Source organism: Rhinoderma darwinii, chromosome 1 (genome assembly GCF_050947455.1).
Source record: "Rhinoderma darwinii isolate aRhiDar2 chromosome 1, aRhiDar2.hap1, whole genome shotgun sequence".
Taxonomy (NCBI): Eukaryota; Metazoa; Chordata; class Amphibia; order Anura; family Rhinodermatidae; genus Rhinoderma; species Rhinoderma darwinii.
Window position 1 is genome coordinate 15380287 of NC_134687.1, and position 16605 is coordinate 15396891.

At 43.0% G+C, this 16605-nt stretch overlaps 1 protein-coding gene across 2 annotated transcripts in view; it reads right to left on the reverse strand.

The window, feature by feature from the left end:
* The window catches only part of PTPRA (protein tyrosine phosphatase receptor type A), a 175028-nt gene that overhangs the window by 38583 nt on the left and 119840 nt on the right, over positions 1–16605 (reverse strand). For both annotated transcript variants that reach the window (XM_075855851.1, XM_075855841.1), the window contains exons 3-8: positions 11776–11854; positions 9737–10123; positions 9103–9123; positions 7561–7645; positions 3926–3999; positions 2737–2873 (exon numbers count right to left, since the gene is read on the reverse strand). In XM_075855851.1, the coding sequence (XP_075711966.1) occupies positions 2737–2873; positions 3926–3999; positions 7561–7645; positions 9103–9123; positions 9737–10123; positions 11776–11848 (777 nt within the window). In that variant the 5' untranslated portion in view covers positions 11849–11854. The remainder of the gene's footprint in view (positions 1–2736; positions 2874–3925; positions 4000–7560; positions 7646–9102; positions 9124–9736; positions 10124–11775; positions 11855–16605) is intronic.

The window sequence follows — 16605 nt, forward strand, 5'->3', positions numbered from 1 at the left end:
TGTGAAATTAATTCTTCGGGTTATTACGGTCGTGTAGATACCGGATATGTGAGGGCTTTTCGTTTTCATGTGGTGTATGGAAAATAAAAGTATTTTTTACACTCATTTTTTGTGGATTTCTTTATAATTTGTTTTTGTTCTAATTTGGGTGACCGCTATGCCGTGAGGGGGCAGCTTTGTGGCATTCTACTGTGATGGGGCAGCTTTGGGGGCATTCTACTGTGATGGGGCAACTTTGGGGGCATTCTACTGTGATGGGGCAACTTTGGGGCATTCTACTGTGAGGGGGCAGCATTGGGGGCACTATACGGTGTGAGGGCAGTTATGGGAGGCCTTATATTGTGTAGGGGCAGATATGGGGGCATTATACTGTGAGGGCAGTTACGGGGGCAGTTACGTGAGCATTAAGTTGTGTGGCGGCAGTTATGGGGGCATTATACTGTGGGGAGCACTATGGGAGCTCTATGATGGCAATATACTGTGTGGGGCAGTGTAAGGGGTTATTTTATACAAAGAAAAGGGAGAGAAAAAATAAGTCCAGTATATTATATACAGCAGGCTCAGGGAATATAGATTAATTCAGTGGCACAACATTCAAAAAGGGGTGTGGCCTAATTTTGATCATAAATCGCCCAGCGAGTGCTAGAGTCAGCTGATCGGTGGGGATGCCGGCAGTCGGACTCCCACCAGTCAGATATGGCTAGACATCCTAAGGATAGGCTTTCCACATTATAGTCCCTCAAAACCCTTTAAGAGACTGAAAGTTCAATGAGGACAATCATTGCCATATGTCTTATTAGGGCACATAAAACTTACAGAATTAAACGCCCTGCTCGGTTGCCCCCTCTATTAACCCCTTTAGAGGACTGGTATTACACGGTCGTCCATACAGCAACCGCCCCCCCAATCTCCCCATCTGGGCGTACATGTTTATTTTACTGGATAGAGGGGAATAAGCCAGAACCAGACCCTTCTCCCAGCAGCACAAGGGTCCAGGATGATAAAACATAACATGACGAATCCTCATCTCCCCCTAAAACTGCCGTCAGGAGGAGAAATAAAAATGAAATTGCTGTTGGGATGTAACGTGTGTGTGCGGCTTTAGTGGCTGCTTATTGACACTTGCTCATCTACAATAGGGTTATTCATGGAATGTACTGCCATCTAGTGGATGTCTTGTGGAACAACAACAGGAGAGCAGACAAGATATTTAGGAGCATCTTCAGCAGAGGGGTTCCCTTTTTTTCGGCAGTAATTTTGCTGCAGGAGCACACACATGGTATGATCTTACAATGGGTGCAATCTTATTCCAGTGCGAGGGTCAACCCAATTTAATGGTGATGGTCCCCCATGAACGGCATCTCACAGTACTGGTACAATGTTTCTGGGCTGGGTCTCGTAAGGAATAAGTCACTGCTTAGCCCCAAGAATATGTGGTGACAGACCCACTTTAATATAGAATTGCGATTCCTAAAGAAATCCACTAGATGGCAGTAAATCGCCATTTCTGTACGGTCTTGTGGCGAGGAGCAAATTTTTACACTGATGACCTATCCGACACCCGGACCCTCCACCGATCAGCCTTTCCACTACTGGAAGCTAGTGGTACTGCAGCACGGCCGCTATACAATGTTCCGAGCCTTCTGCTTCCGGCACCAACCACTGCATAGCTCCAGTACCCGGAGGCAACCGGAACGGCTAAAATCGGTGGAGGGTCCAGATGTCGGAACCCCACTGAAAATAGAAAATATACCCATGACCTATTCTGTGGATAGGTCATCAGTATAAAAAACAGCCCCCAACCTGGACAAGCCCTTTACCAGGAGGACCAAGATGGGACACCTCATTAGGTTTTGCGGGGGGTGTCGATGGAACTACTTAGGGCCCATTCCCCTCTTTCTAACATGGCAGATGCCACGGTCAATAGAAGTTAAAAGGACGGGATCGGAGTTACCAGCCGAAACCCACTGGGAGTGAACGGGCAGAGCTCCCGAGCCCGCTCCACACTCCTCCTTCCCGTACAGTTACGTCACATGTTGGGAAGGGGTTAAGAATTTGCTTATGACTTCCACACGGCAGATTTTTAATTCCTTCATATCTAGAAATAACGTATTCTACAAATCATTTATGTAGGTTGTCCCCATCTGCCCCTTCTCCCATCTTTAAGGGGCAGATGGGAAATTGGTACAAAATAAGGGCCCATTCACACGAATGTGAATAACGTCCGTGGGCAACGCATGGAAATCACGCGCAGCACACGGACCCATTCATTTCAATTTACACATGCAGGAGTTTTCATGCAGCGAGAGTCCGAGGTGCGAAACTCACCGCATGTCGTATATTGGAGGGTTTTCAAGCACCTACGCGCTCATAGAAGTCAATGGGTGCGTGAAAACCACGCAACGTACACGGATGCACATCCCTGTGCGGTGCGTGATTTGCGCATCAATTCAATAGTCCTGCAGAGGAGTTCCCCCATTTGTACAGCCAGTCATTGACAACCCTATTCCCGTGAAGCAGCATGATGTTTCGAGAATGAAGACACCCCCCTCCCCCCTCTCCGGTCATGGTGGCCCCATAGACCTAAAACTTTCTGGTGTGGGGAAGCAAATTCTAGTCAAGAATACAATCCGATTATAGGTGGAGTTTCGGTTAAAAAAAAAAAAAAAAAAAAAAGCAAACAATACGAGACGATGTGAACTGACGGACACTTCTAGACCCTTCACAAACACTCACATTGAACTCTTCCCGGAAGAGTTTGTTGTCGTCGGCCATTCTGCGGTTTATATCCTCCTCCAGCTTCTCGACGGGCAGCGGCGGGTACTTGCGGTTGGTGCTGGGAGATCTCGCCAGTAGCGGCATGCTCTGAGGTTCTGGGATAAGAGCGAACGTTTACAGTGCGGACAATCAGAGCGCTCCTCGGGGGAAGCTTCATATATTCTTATCATTTACAGTAGGAGGACGATAGAACATATCAATTCTAAAAGAACAAAATCCTGCCGAAAGTAAAGCTATAAAACCCCGGCAGATAGGAGGAGAGGTCTCCCAAAAAGTGATAGGTCTTCTTTTAGTAGAGAGTCATTACCAAGTGTCTCACAGACCGTCAGCGCACCCAGTGGCCCCCGGACCTGCAGAGCTGAGTGCACCCATTGGCCCCTGGACCTGCAGAGTGAGTGCACCCATTGGCCCCTGGACCTGCAGAGTGAGTGCACCCATTGGCCCCTGGACCTGCAGAGTGAGTGCACCCAGAGGGCCCCTGGACCTGCAGAGTGAGTGCACCCATTGGCCCCTGGACCTGCAGAGTGAGTGCACCCATTGGCCCCTGGACCTGCAGAGTGAGTGCACCCAGAGGGCCCCTGGACCTGCAGAGCTGAGTGCACCCATTGGCCCCTGGACCTGCAGAGTGTGTGCACCCAGAGGGCCCCTGGACCTGCAGAGCTGAGTGCACCCATTGGCCCCTGGACCTTCAAAGCTGAGTGCACCCATTGGCCCCTGGACCTGCACAGCTGAGTGCACCCATTGGCCCCTGGACCTTCACAGCCGAGTGCACCCATTGGCCCCTGGACCTTCACAGCCGAGCGCACCCATTGGCCCCTGGACCTTCACAGCTGAGTGCACCCATTGGCCCCTGGACCTTCAGAGCTGAGTGCACCCATTGGCCCCTGGACCTGCACAGCTGAGTGCACCCATTGGCCCCTGGACCTTCACAGCTGAGTGCACCCATTGGCCCCTGGACCTGCACAGCTGAGTGCACCCATTGGCCCCTGGACCTTCACAGCTGAGTGCACCCATTGGCCCCTGGACCTTCACAGCTGAGTGCACCCAATGGACCCTGATCAATCAGAGCTGAGCACCCAGGGGCCCATGGACCTCCTGCGTGAATTACTTACTATAAATTGACATCAATCATAGAAACATCACATACCCATGTCATCAGCCCTGCCATTTGACAGTCGGAAAGAATTGGAGTGACTTCCTGCTTGTTTATATTTTTTAAACCTAAAAGGAAAAAAAAAAATGCACATAAATATTTGGCCCAAAGAACAGACTATAAATTCAGTGAGAACAGTTATACAGTCCACTGACCACTAGGTGGCAGAGCAAACTTAATTGTATATACTGTATACACTAACATTTCCTTATGACCAGAGGTCGCATGGACGTCTTAGGAGATAGTTTGGATATGAAACAAATTCCAACTGCGCAGGACAAACCTTTATAAAGCATTTTATTTTTATTTTCAGATTAGTGTACAAAAAATCCTCTGTGCTGCAGGAACTAGCTTGACTGTCCAGTACTTCCACCTTTCCTGCTTTGGGAAGAACCCCGTCCTTAAAATAAGAAACTCACCATTTACACTTTACATATATATAAAAAAAAAAAATATTGAATGGCATCTAAGGTTTCACAATTCTGCTGACTCTAACTGGAAACAGTCAACAAGCTGACACACCGCTAACAGCAAGGCTGATCTCTTATAATGCGGGAGAGGTGGGGAGAGTTAGGTGTTCCTACAGGAGATTACTGTACTGAAACATTTACCAGAATGTAGATCACCACAACAGATGTGTGCAGAAACTGAACAAGCAGGAGATACAGGGAGATGTGACCTCTGAGGCCTGCAGAATTTAGCAGCAGTTCTGGAGTACAATACAGGATGTAACTCAGGATCAGTACAGGATAAGTAATGTAATGTATGTACACAGTGGCTCCACCAGCAGAATAGTGAGTGCAGCTCTGGAGTATAATACAGGATGTAACTCAGGATCAGTACAGGATAAGTAATGTAATGTATGCTCACAGTGATTCCACCAGCAGAATAGTGAGTGCAGCTCTGGAGTACAATACAGGATGTAACTCAGGATCAGTACAGGATAAGTAATGTAATGTACACAGTGACTCCACCAGCAGAATAGTGAGTGCAGCTCTGGAGTATAATACAGGATGTAACTCCGGATCAGTACAGGATAAGTAATGTAATGTATGTACACAGTGACTTCACCAGCAGAACAGTGAGTGCAGCTCTGGAGTATAATACAGGATGTAATCAGGATCAGTACAGGATAAGTAATGTATGTACACAGTGACTCCACCAGCAGAATAGTGAGTGCAGCTCTGGAGTATAATACAGGATGTAATCAGGATCAGTACAAGATAAGTAATGTAATGTATGTACACAGTGACTTCACCAGCAGAACAGTGAGTGCAGCTCTGGAGTATAATACAGGATGTAATCAGGATCAGTACAGGATAAGTAATGTATGTACACAGTGACTCCACCAGCAGAATAGTGAGTGCAGCTCTGGAGTATAATAGAGGATATAACTCCGGCTCAGTACAGGATAAGTAATGTAATGTATGTACACAGTGACTCCACCAGCAGAATAGTGAGTGCAGCTCTGGAGTATAATACAGGATGTAACTCAGGATCAGTACAGGATAAGTAATGTAATGTATGTACACAGTGACTCCACCAGCAGAATAGTGAGTGCAGCTCTGGAGTATAATACAGGATGTAACTCAGGATCAGTACAGGATAAGTAATGTAATGTATGTACACAGTGACTCCACCAGCAGAATAGTGAGTGCAGCTCTGGAGTATAATACAGGATGTAACTCAGGATCAGTACAGGATAAGTAATGTAATGTATGTACACAGTGACTCCACCAGCAGAATAGTGAGTGCAGCTCTGGAGTATAATACAGGATGTAACTCAGGATCAGTACAGGATAAGTAATGTAATGTATGTACACAGTGACTCCACCAGCAGAATAGTGAGTGCAGCTCTGGAGTATAATACAGGATGTAACTCAGGATCAGTACAGGATAAGTAATGTAATGTATGTACACAGTGACTCCACCATCAGAATAGTGAGTGCAGCTCTGGAGTATAATATAGGATGTAACTCAGGATCAGTACAGGATAAGTAATGTATGTACACAGTGACTCCACCAGCAGAATAGTGAGTGCAGCTCTGGAGTATAATACAGGATGTAACTCAGGATCAGTACAGGATAAGTAATGTAATGTATGTACACAGTGACTCCACCATCAGAATAGTGAGTGCAGCTCTGGAGTATAATATAGGATGTAACTCAGGATCAGTACAGGATATGTAATGTATGTACACAGTGACTCCACCAGCAGAATAGTGAGTGCAGCTCTGGAGTATAATACAGGATGTAACTCAGGATCAGTACAGGATAAGTAATGTAATGTATGTACACAGTGACTCCACCAGCAGAATAGTGAGTGCAGCTCTGGAGTATAATACAGGATGTAACTCAGGATCAGTACAGGATAAGTAATGTAATGTATGTACACAGTGACTCCACCAGCAGAATAGTGAGTGCGGCTCTGGAATATAATACAGGATATAACTCAGGATCAGTACAGGATAAGTAATGTAATGTATGTACACAGTGACACCACCAGCAGAATAGTGAGTGCAGCTCTGGAGTATAATACAGGATGTAACTCAGGATCAGTACAGGATAAGTAATGTAATGTATGTACACAGTGACTCCACCAGCAGAATAGTGAGTGCAGCTCTTGAGTATAATTCAGGATGTAACTCAGGATCCATAATGTAATGTATGGAAATTACTAATCTTTATGTAGATTGCATCTTATGTAAACTCTAAAGGTGCTATTACATAGCCTGTCATGGGCCGTGTAAACGAGCGCCGATCACACGGATCAATGATTGGTTATGTATGGGGTTGAGCGCTCGTTACTATGATCGCTCGTCCCCATACATTTCGGCAGCACGTCTCCCTGATTACACCGGGAGATCTGCTGCTGACAACGATAATTTTTAATTCTGCATAAAAGAGCAGATCAGCCGATGAACGAGCATCGGCAGATCGTTGGCCTTATTACACAGGGCAACGATCGGGAACGAACGCTCAGGTGAACGCTCCTTTGCCCGATCATTAGCTAGTGTAGTCGGGCCTTACGGTAAGCAGGAGTAGTCAAACTTGGGCTTTTGGGCAACACAAGATATGATCTCAGCTTATAGTGATCGTGACATCTTGCTGTGGTCAATAGTCCAAACATTTCCAACTATACCCGAGGAGTTGGGGCAGTATACAAAATACCAGTGATCACCAAATCTCCGCTCAAAATAAATCGTTTGCAGATGCTAAAAAACGGTCAAGTTCTCGGAAAAGCTGAATTATGGAGAAACTACGGAGATCTTTTCCACTCGGAATGAAAAGTAACACATTGGAGGGATTAGATAAACATTCAGAGTCAGACCTGGGAGAGTTTATGGCCGGCATGCGGCTCGACTACAAAGATTTTAAGGGAAGGTAAAAAATAAATAAACCGGATCATTTGTGAAATTAAGAACAACTGCGCGGTCAGGATACGAAGTCGACCGTAAGTCAATCGTCTTCAGGCTGCTGATTAAATTACATTTCCAACCCCATCACTGATAATAGCAGAGGATCGTGTGGACCAGGGACCTCCAGACCTGACACGGTTGCCCATTAATTCAAGTAGATCACTGATCTAGAGGTTCAGTGACGTCATCATACAGAGCACCAACACTTACCGGAGCATGTACAGCACTATGATAATGAAGACGATGATGAGGAGAGAGGATAGCGCCACCATGACGGCTATAATGGGGGTCTCACCTAAAACAAAAGCAAAACACGACCTCAGTAAAAAGACACGCAACACGGACATGACATCACAGGATTTATGTAGGACATCGGGCCACAATATATTCCACCCTCCTAGACCAACCTCTTCTTTCTTCTTTTGTCTTAAAATGCCCATTTACAGTGCCAGATACATTATACCCATTACAGTGTCCCAGATATGACCCCCTCATAGTGCCAATCTTATTGCCCTCCTAACAATGGCACTGTGGATGGGACTCTTGTGGACCCTACTGGCACTGCGGCTGGGACTCTCGTGGAACCCCTACGGGCACTGCGGCTGGGACTCTCGTGGAACCCCTACGGGCACTGCGGCTGGGACTCTCGTGGAACCCCTACGGGCACTGCGGCTGGGACTCTCGTGGAACCCCTACGGGCACTGCGGCTGGGACTCTCGTGGAACCCCTACGGGCACTGCGGCTGGGACTCTCGTGGAACCCCTACGGGCACTGCGGCTGGGACTCTCGTGGAACCCCTACGGGCACTGCGGCTGGGACTCTCGTGGAACCCCTACGGGCACTGCGGCTGGGACTCTCGTGGAACCCCTACGGGCACTGCGGCTGGGACTCTCGTGGAACCCCTACGGGCACTGCGGCTGGGACTCTCGTGGAACCCCTACGGGCACTGCGGCTGGGACTCTCGTGGAACCCCTACGGGCACTGCGGCTGGGACTCTCGTGGAACCCCTACGGGCACTGCGGCTGGGACTCTCGTGGAACCCCTACGGGCACTGCGGCTGGGACTCTCGTGGAACCCCTACGGGCACTGCGGCTGGGACTCTCGTGGAACCCCTACTGGCACTGCGGCTGGGACTCTCGTGGAACCCCTACTGGCACTGCGGCTGGGACTCTCGTGGAACCCCTACTGGCACTGCGGCTGGGACTCTCGTGGAACCCCTACTGGCACTGCGGCTGGGACTCTCGTGGAACCCCTACTGGCACTGCGGCTGGGACTCTCGTGGAACCCCTACTGGCACTGCGGCTGGGACTCTCGTGGAACCCCTACTGGCACTGCGGCTGGGACTCTCGTGGAACCCCTACTGGCACTGCGGCTGGGACTCTCGTGGAACCCCTACTGGCACTGCGGCTGGGACTCTCGTGGAACCCCTACTGGCACTGCGGCTGGGACTCTCGTGGAACCCCTACTGGCACTGCGGCTGGGACTCTCGTGGAACCCCTACTGGCACTGCGGCTGGGACTCTCGTGGAACCCCTACTGGCACTGCGGCTGGGACTCTTGAGGGCACTGCACTGCCACTGGGACTGGTACCGCGTAGGTGCTGCATAGTGACAGTCCGTCATTCAGCCATACTAAATTTGAGTCTATTGGCTGCTCATGATAGCCATCAGTGGAACAGAAGATGGTCCCCTCCACTGTCAGTTATAGGTGGGACCCACAGAGTACCACTCAAAATAAAAAGTTATGGGCTTACCTTGACCTTCTTCTGGCACACCTAAACATAGTATAGAAAGAAACAAATCAGTTCCATGGGGTCAGATTATAAAAGATTAACAATTACCTGCTAGTAAATACCAACACTTGAAGGGGGGCGGAGTATTTTTATAAAACGATATCCTCTTTATTTTCTAGCCGATTAAGAAACTACAGACCAAGAAATAGACAAATAACTTTTCCTGACATGATTTTCAGAAAAGAGTAAAAAAATTAAAAATAGGTGTTGGTGGAGTTCAAAGTCTATATTATAGTCCAGAGCTGTAATCACACTTCTACTGGTTGCTGTTGGAAACAAGCTTGTCAATAGATGTATCCCTAACAGCTTAGCTGAACTCCTACAATTCATAATGCCGGGTGACAATAATGACACTTCCGAGAATGCAAAACAAAGTAAGTTCTGTGCAGAAACTGAACAAGCAAGGAATGCTGGGAGATTCCAGCTCTGAAGCCAGCAGAATTGTGAACGCAGCTCTGGAATATAATATAGGCTCAGGATCAGTATAAGTGATATAATTGATTTACAAAATAACGCAACTTTTTACGTACGTTAATTCTCTATGGAAATTGGGGCGCCCGCAGCCCTGCTGTAGCATCCCGATTCTTGTCATTACCTGTGGTCGTGATGCTTTCATCGGTTGAGATTTTCCAGGTTGAACTTGATTCTGGGATGTCTTCGGGGATTGTTTTATCATCATTGAAGGGGGTCACTAGGGTGCTGGTTCTGCTGGCCGGGCTGATGGTGGTGGCATGACCAGTGACGTTGTCAAACACTGTGTGGTTACTGGGGTCAGTGTTGTTACTGGTGGGGTGGATGGTGGGGAGGTTGTGGGTAACATTGGAGGTAGGAGCGAGGATGACCATGGCAGTGGTTGTAGCGTTGGAGTCCAGCTTAATATCTGTACTATCATGGTTGGCACCGCTGTCCGAGCTTGGCAGCACTGGGGGGATCTGTTGCGTTGGACCGGACGTGGCGTTCAGAACGGCTAGACTGGGTGTAACTTAGGAGAAAACCAGAGATAAGAAAAATGACTGAATTGAACGTAAAGAAAAACCAAATCCTACGTGACGGACCCCAGATGATTGGATGATCATTTTCTATTTTGTTTGTTCCCCCCAAGCAAGAAGCTAATCTACACGATATCCAAAGGAATCAAGAGGTGTCCGTTAACTTCTACGAGCACGGACAAGTCGCGAGATGATTTTGCGATACGGTCACGAGATGTCTATGCTATGTGTGTCTATGCGTGCCCACCCAGTGGTTGTGATGTGAGTAGCAGCCTGTCCAGGGTTTTTCTAGCATGTCGCGATATTGTATTAAATTGGTTTCATGAGAAATTGGATTCCTCAACCAGATTGAAGCAAAGGTATAGCTCTAATTTAGAGAAATAAGAGGGGTGTGTGGAGTTTGGGTACACACCTGCCCCTGTATATCTTTAAAATTAACATCCACTCATGAACCCCATTTGTTGTTTTTCACTAAAATTCAGAGTGGATTAATGTCTTATTAGTGGTCGGAGCTCCATTTTTCTCAAAACAGTCTCGAAATCCCCTGCATGGAAATATAGTTAAATGATAAAATTCACCACCAGGGGGAGCTCAGGACATTACTACATACTCTTTACATTGAACTTAATAACACAGTATGTAGTAAGCTCCCCCTAGTGGTGGCTGCAGGCAGAAATAATTTTATCTTTTGTCTTGGTCTATGCAGGGGATTTGGAGCTCTGTATCAGAAAAACAATCTATAAATAAATGAATGGCCCATTGATTAATATTGGCTCTATGGTCACAAAAGTAAAATCCAAAATTTTTTTGTTTTTTTTTTTGTAAAAAAAAAAAAAAAAAAAAAAAAAAGTGTAAAAATAACCTGCGGATGTTAAGGAAACCGTCATCAAGTAGGGAAGTTGCTGCTGACTTATGTTTTTTTCTCTGTAAATATCGCTTGCATACCTTGCGAAGTTCTTGATCTAGTCTGCTTAGCATATGGATCAAAACCATAGGCAATTTCCAGCAGAGCTTAACAGAGATACATAATAAAAATTGACAGATCGGTCAACAGCAACTTGCTGATAGTTTCCAAGTAAAAATATTTCCACTTAGTGGCATTATTCTTCCAGAGAGGACTCGGACAAGCGGGATAAACCGAAGACAACATGGGTGATGCGCGCACACCACAGTATGAAGTACCATAGCATGGTCACACTAGCGTAAAGGCCCTTTTAGACGGACCGATGATTGGGCAAACAAGCGCTTGAATGAATGCTCGTTCCCGAACATTAGATGGTGTAAACATGGCAGTGATAAGACGATGACTGAACAAACAAAAACGATAGTTTGTCGGCTGATCCCATCTTTTATGCTGCCATAAAAATGGTCATTTGTTGGCAGTGCCCCCCCCCCCACCCCCGTGTACAAAGGGCAAGCGACGACAAAAGGCAAACTGTATGGGAACGAAGGATCGTAATAATCGCTCATCCTGATTTAGCTACGATTATTGCTCCATGAAAATGAAGAAAACGAGTGCTGATCGATAAGTCATTACCGTGGATCGGCGCTTCTTGCCAGGCAGTGATCGGCCATCGATAAACCACCATTACTCTGCTGGCCCAAATATGGACTAAGTCAGTAATAAAATTACAGCAGTACTCACCTAGGGTAATGTTCTCAGCAACCAGACGTGACAAGGAGCACGCCAGCAGGAGGAGACCATGCCAGGAATCCATGATGATCTGAAAAATAAAGAAGGGGCAAATATAATGGGGGAAGTTTATGGACGACTCCGGGAGATACAAAGATTAATTAGAAAAAAAGCTTATAAATAGTTTCAATCGGTCGAATCGCAGATATGTCCATAGTACGATTAAAGGGAATTTCCCCTTTAAAATCATGTTAAATTTTCTGAATGTGGGCACTGCTGGGGCCGCCACCGGAGAGTGGGCACTGCTGGGGCCGCCACCGGAGAGTGGGCACTGCTGGGGCCGCCACCGGAGAGTGGGCACGGAGATAAAGGCAAAATACCTAAACGCACATATATACTTTATACGTGGGTGTGCGGAAATAAAGTGCGGTAAAACAACGATAGACAACAACCACATAATAACAGACACCCGGCAAAACTATAGAAAAACAAGCAACCTACACCCACCAGGAGACGGTTAAAGGAAGGTGAAGGTCTGACAACACGGGAGAGAAGATAGAATAACAAAACTCCCATCACAGCGTAAAGAGGGAAGTAAAACAACCACAAAACCAGAACTAAATCACACAACAGAAAAGAATCATGTATTGTAAAAAAGCCAACAAAATTTATATGGTAGATAAATCTTTATACCATGAGCTTCCATCCCATAATGCTTCATGATAAGACACATAACCCAGTACCCAGAATTTAACTACTATAATACTGCTCCCTATATACAAGAATATAACTACTATAATACTGCTCCCTATATACAAGAATATAACTACTATAATACTGCTGCTATATACAAGAATATAACTACTATAATACTGCTCCTATATAGAAGAATATAACTACTATAATACTGCTCCTATATACAAGAATATAACTACTATAATACTGCCTCCTATATACAAGAATATAACTACTATAATACTGCTCCTATATACAAGAATATAACTACTATAATACTGCTCCTATATACAAGAATATAACTACTATAATACTGCTCCCTATATACAAGAATATAACTACTATAATACTGCTGCTATATACAAGAATATAACTACTATAATACTGCTGCTATATACAAGAATATAACTACTATAATACTGCTCCTATATACAAGAATATAACTACTATAATACTGCCTCCTATATACAAGAATATAACTACTATAATACTGCCCCCTATATACAAGAATATAACTACTATAATACTGCTCCTATATACAAGAATATAACTACTATAATACTGCCCACTATATACAAGAATATAACTACTATAATACTTCTCCTATATACAAGAATATAGCTACTATAATACTGCCCCTATATACAAGAATATAACTACTATAATACTGCCCCTATATACAAGAATATAACGACTATAATACTGCCCCTATATGCAAGAATATAACTACTATAATACTGCCCCTATATACAAGAATATAACTACTATAATACTGCCCCTATATGCAAGAATATAACTACTATAATACTGCCCCCTATATACAAGAATATAACTACTATAATACTACTCCTATATACAAGAATATAACTACTATAATACTGCCCTCTATATACAAGAATATAACTACTATACTACTGCCCCCTATATACAAGAATATAACTACTATAATACTGCCCCATATATACAAGAATATAACTACTATAATACTGCCCCCTATATACAAGAATATAACTACTGTAATACTGCTCCTATATACAGGAATATAACTACTATAATACTGCCCCCTATATACAAGAATATAACTACTATAATACTGCCCCCTATATACAAGAATATAACTACTATAATACTGCCCCCTATATACAAGAATATAACTACTATAATACTGCCTCCTATATACAAGAATATAACTACTATAATACTGCTCCTATATACAAGAATATAACTACTATAATACTGCCCCCTATATACAGGAATATAACTACTATAATACTACCCCCTATATACAAGAATATAACTACTATAATACTGGCCCTATATACAAGAATATAACTACTATAATACTGCCCCCTATATACAAGAATATAACTACTATAATACTGACACTATATACAAGAATATAACTACTATAATACTGCTCCCTATATACAAGAATATAACTACTATAATACTACCCCCTATATACAAGAATATAACTACTATAATACTACCCCCTATATACAAGAATATAACTACTATAATACTGCCCCTATATACAAGAATATAACTACTATAATACTGCCCCTATATACAAGAATATAACTACAGTGTGGGCCATTTATATGGATACACCTAAATAAAATGGGAAGGGTTGGTGATATTAACTTCCTGTTTGTGGCACATTAGTATATGGGAGGGGGGAAACTTTTCAAGCTGGGTGTTGACCATGGCGGCCATTTTGAAGTCGGCCATTTTGTATCCAACTTTAGTTTTTTCAATGGGAAGAGGGTCATGTGACACATCAAACTTATCGCGAATTTCACAAGAAAAACAATGGTGTGCTTGGTTTTAACGTTACTTTATTCTTTCATGAGTTATTTACAAGTTTCTGACCACTTATAAAATGTGTTCAAAGTGCTGCCCATTGTGTTGGATTGTCAATGCAACCCTCTTCTCCCACTCTTCACACACTGATAGCAACACCGCAGAAGAAATGGTAGCACAGGCTTCCAGTATCCGTAGTTTCAGTTGCTGCACATCTCGTATCTTCACAGCATAGACAATTGCCTTCAGATGACCCCAAAGATAAAAGTCTAAGGGGGTCAGATAGGGAGGCATTTCTTCTGCGGTGTTGCTATCAGTGTGTGAAGAGTGGGAGAAGAGGGTTGCATTGACAATCCAAAACAATGGGCAGCACTTTGAACACATTTTATAAGTGGTCAGAAACTTGTAAATAACTCATGAAAGAATAAAGTAACGTTAAAACCGAGCATACCATTGTTTTTCTTGTGAAATTCTCGATAAGATTGATGTGTCACATGACCCTATTCCCATTGAAAAAATTAAAGTTGGATACAAAATGGCCTACTTCAAAATGGCCACCATGGTCAACACCCAGCTTGAAAAGTTTCCCCCCTCCCATATACTAATGTGCCACAAACAGGAAGTTAATATCACCAACCATTCCCATTTTAATTAGGTGTATCCATATAAATGGCCCACCCTGTACTATAATACTGCTCCCTATATACAAGAATAGAACTACTATAATACTACCCCCTATATATAAGAATATAACTACCATAATACTACCCCCTATATACAAGAATATAACTACTATAATACTGCTCCCTATATACAAGAATATAACTACTATAATACTGTCCTATATACAAGAATATAACTACTATAATACTGCTCCCTATATACAAGAATATATATACTATAATACTGCTCCTAAATACAAGAATATAACTACTATAATACTGCTCCTATATACAAGAATATAACTACTATAATACTGCTCCTATATACAAGAATATAACTACTATAATACTACTCCTATATACAAGAATATAACTACTATAATACTGCTTCTATATACAAGAATATAACTACTATAATACTGCCTCCTTTATACAAGAATATAACTACTATAATACTGCCCCTATATACAACAATATAACTACTATAATTCTGCCGCTAAATACAAGAATATGACTACTAGAATACTGCTCCCTATATACAAGAATATAACTACTATAATACTGCCCCCTATGTACAAGAATATAACTACTATAATACTGCCCCTATATACAAGAATATAACTGCTATAATACTGCCCCCTATATACAAGAATATAACTACTATAATACTGCCCCTATATACAAGAATATAATTACTATAATACTGCCCCCCTATATACAAGAATATAACTACTATAATACTGCCCCCTATATACAAGAATATAACTACTATAATACTACCCCCTATATACAAGAATATAACTACTATAATACTGCTCCCTATATACAAGAATATAACTACTATAATACTGCCCCCTATATACAAGAATATGACTACTATAATACTGCTCCCTATATACAAGAATATAACTACTATAATACTGCCCCTATATACAAGAATATAACTGCTATAATACTGCCCCCTATATACAAGAATATAACTACTATAATACTGCTCCTATATACAAGAATATAACTACTATAATACTGCCCCTATATACAACAATATAACTACTATAATTCTGCCGCTAAATACAAGAATATAACTGCTATAATACTGCCCCCTATATACAAGAATATAACTACTATAATACTGCTCCTATATACAAGAATATAACTACTATAATACTGCCCCTATATACAAGAATATAATTACTATAATACTGCCCCCCTATATACAAGAATATAACTACTATAATACTGCCCCCTATATACAAGAATATAACTACTATAATACTACCCCCTATATACAAGAATATAACTACTATAATACTGCTCCCTATATACAAGAATATAACTACTATAATACTGCCCCCTATATACAAGAATATAACTACTATAATACTGATCCTATATACAAGAATATAACTACTATAATACTATCCCCTATGTACAAGAATATAACTACTATAACACTGCCTCCTATATACAAGAATATAACTACTATAATACCGCCCCCTATATACAAGAATATAACTACTATAATTCTGCCGCTAAATACAAGAATATGACTACTATAATACTGCTCCCTATATACAAGAATATAACTACTATAATACTGCCCCTATATACAAGAATATAACTGCTATAATACTGCCCCCTA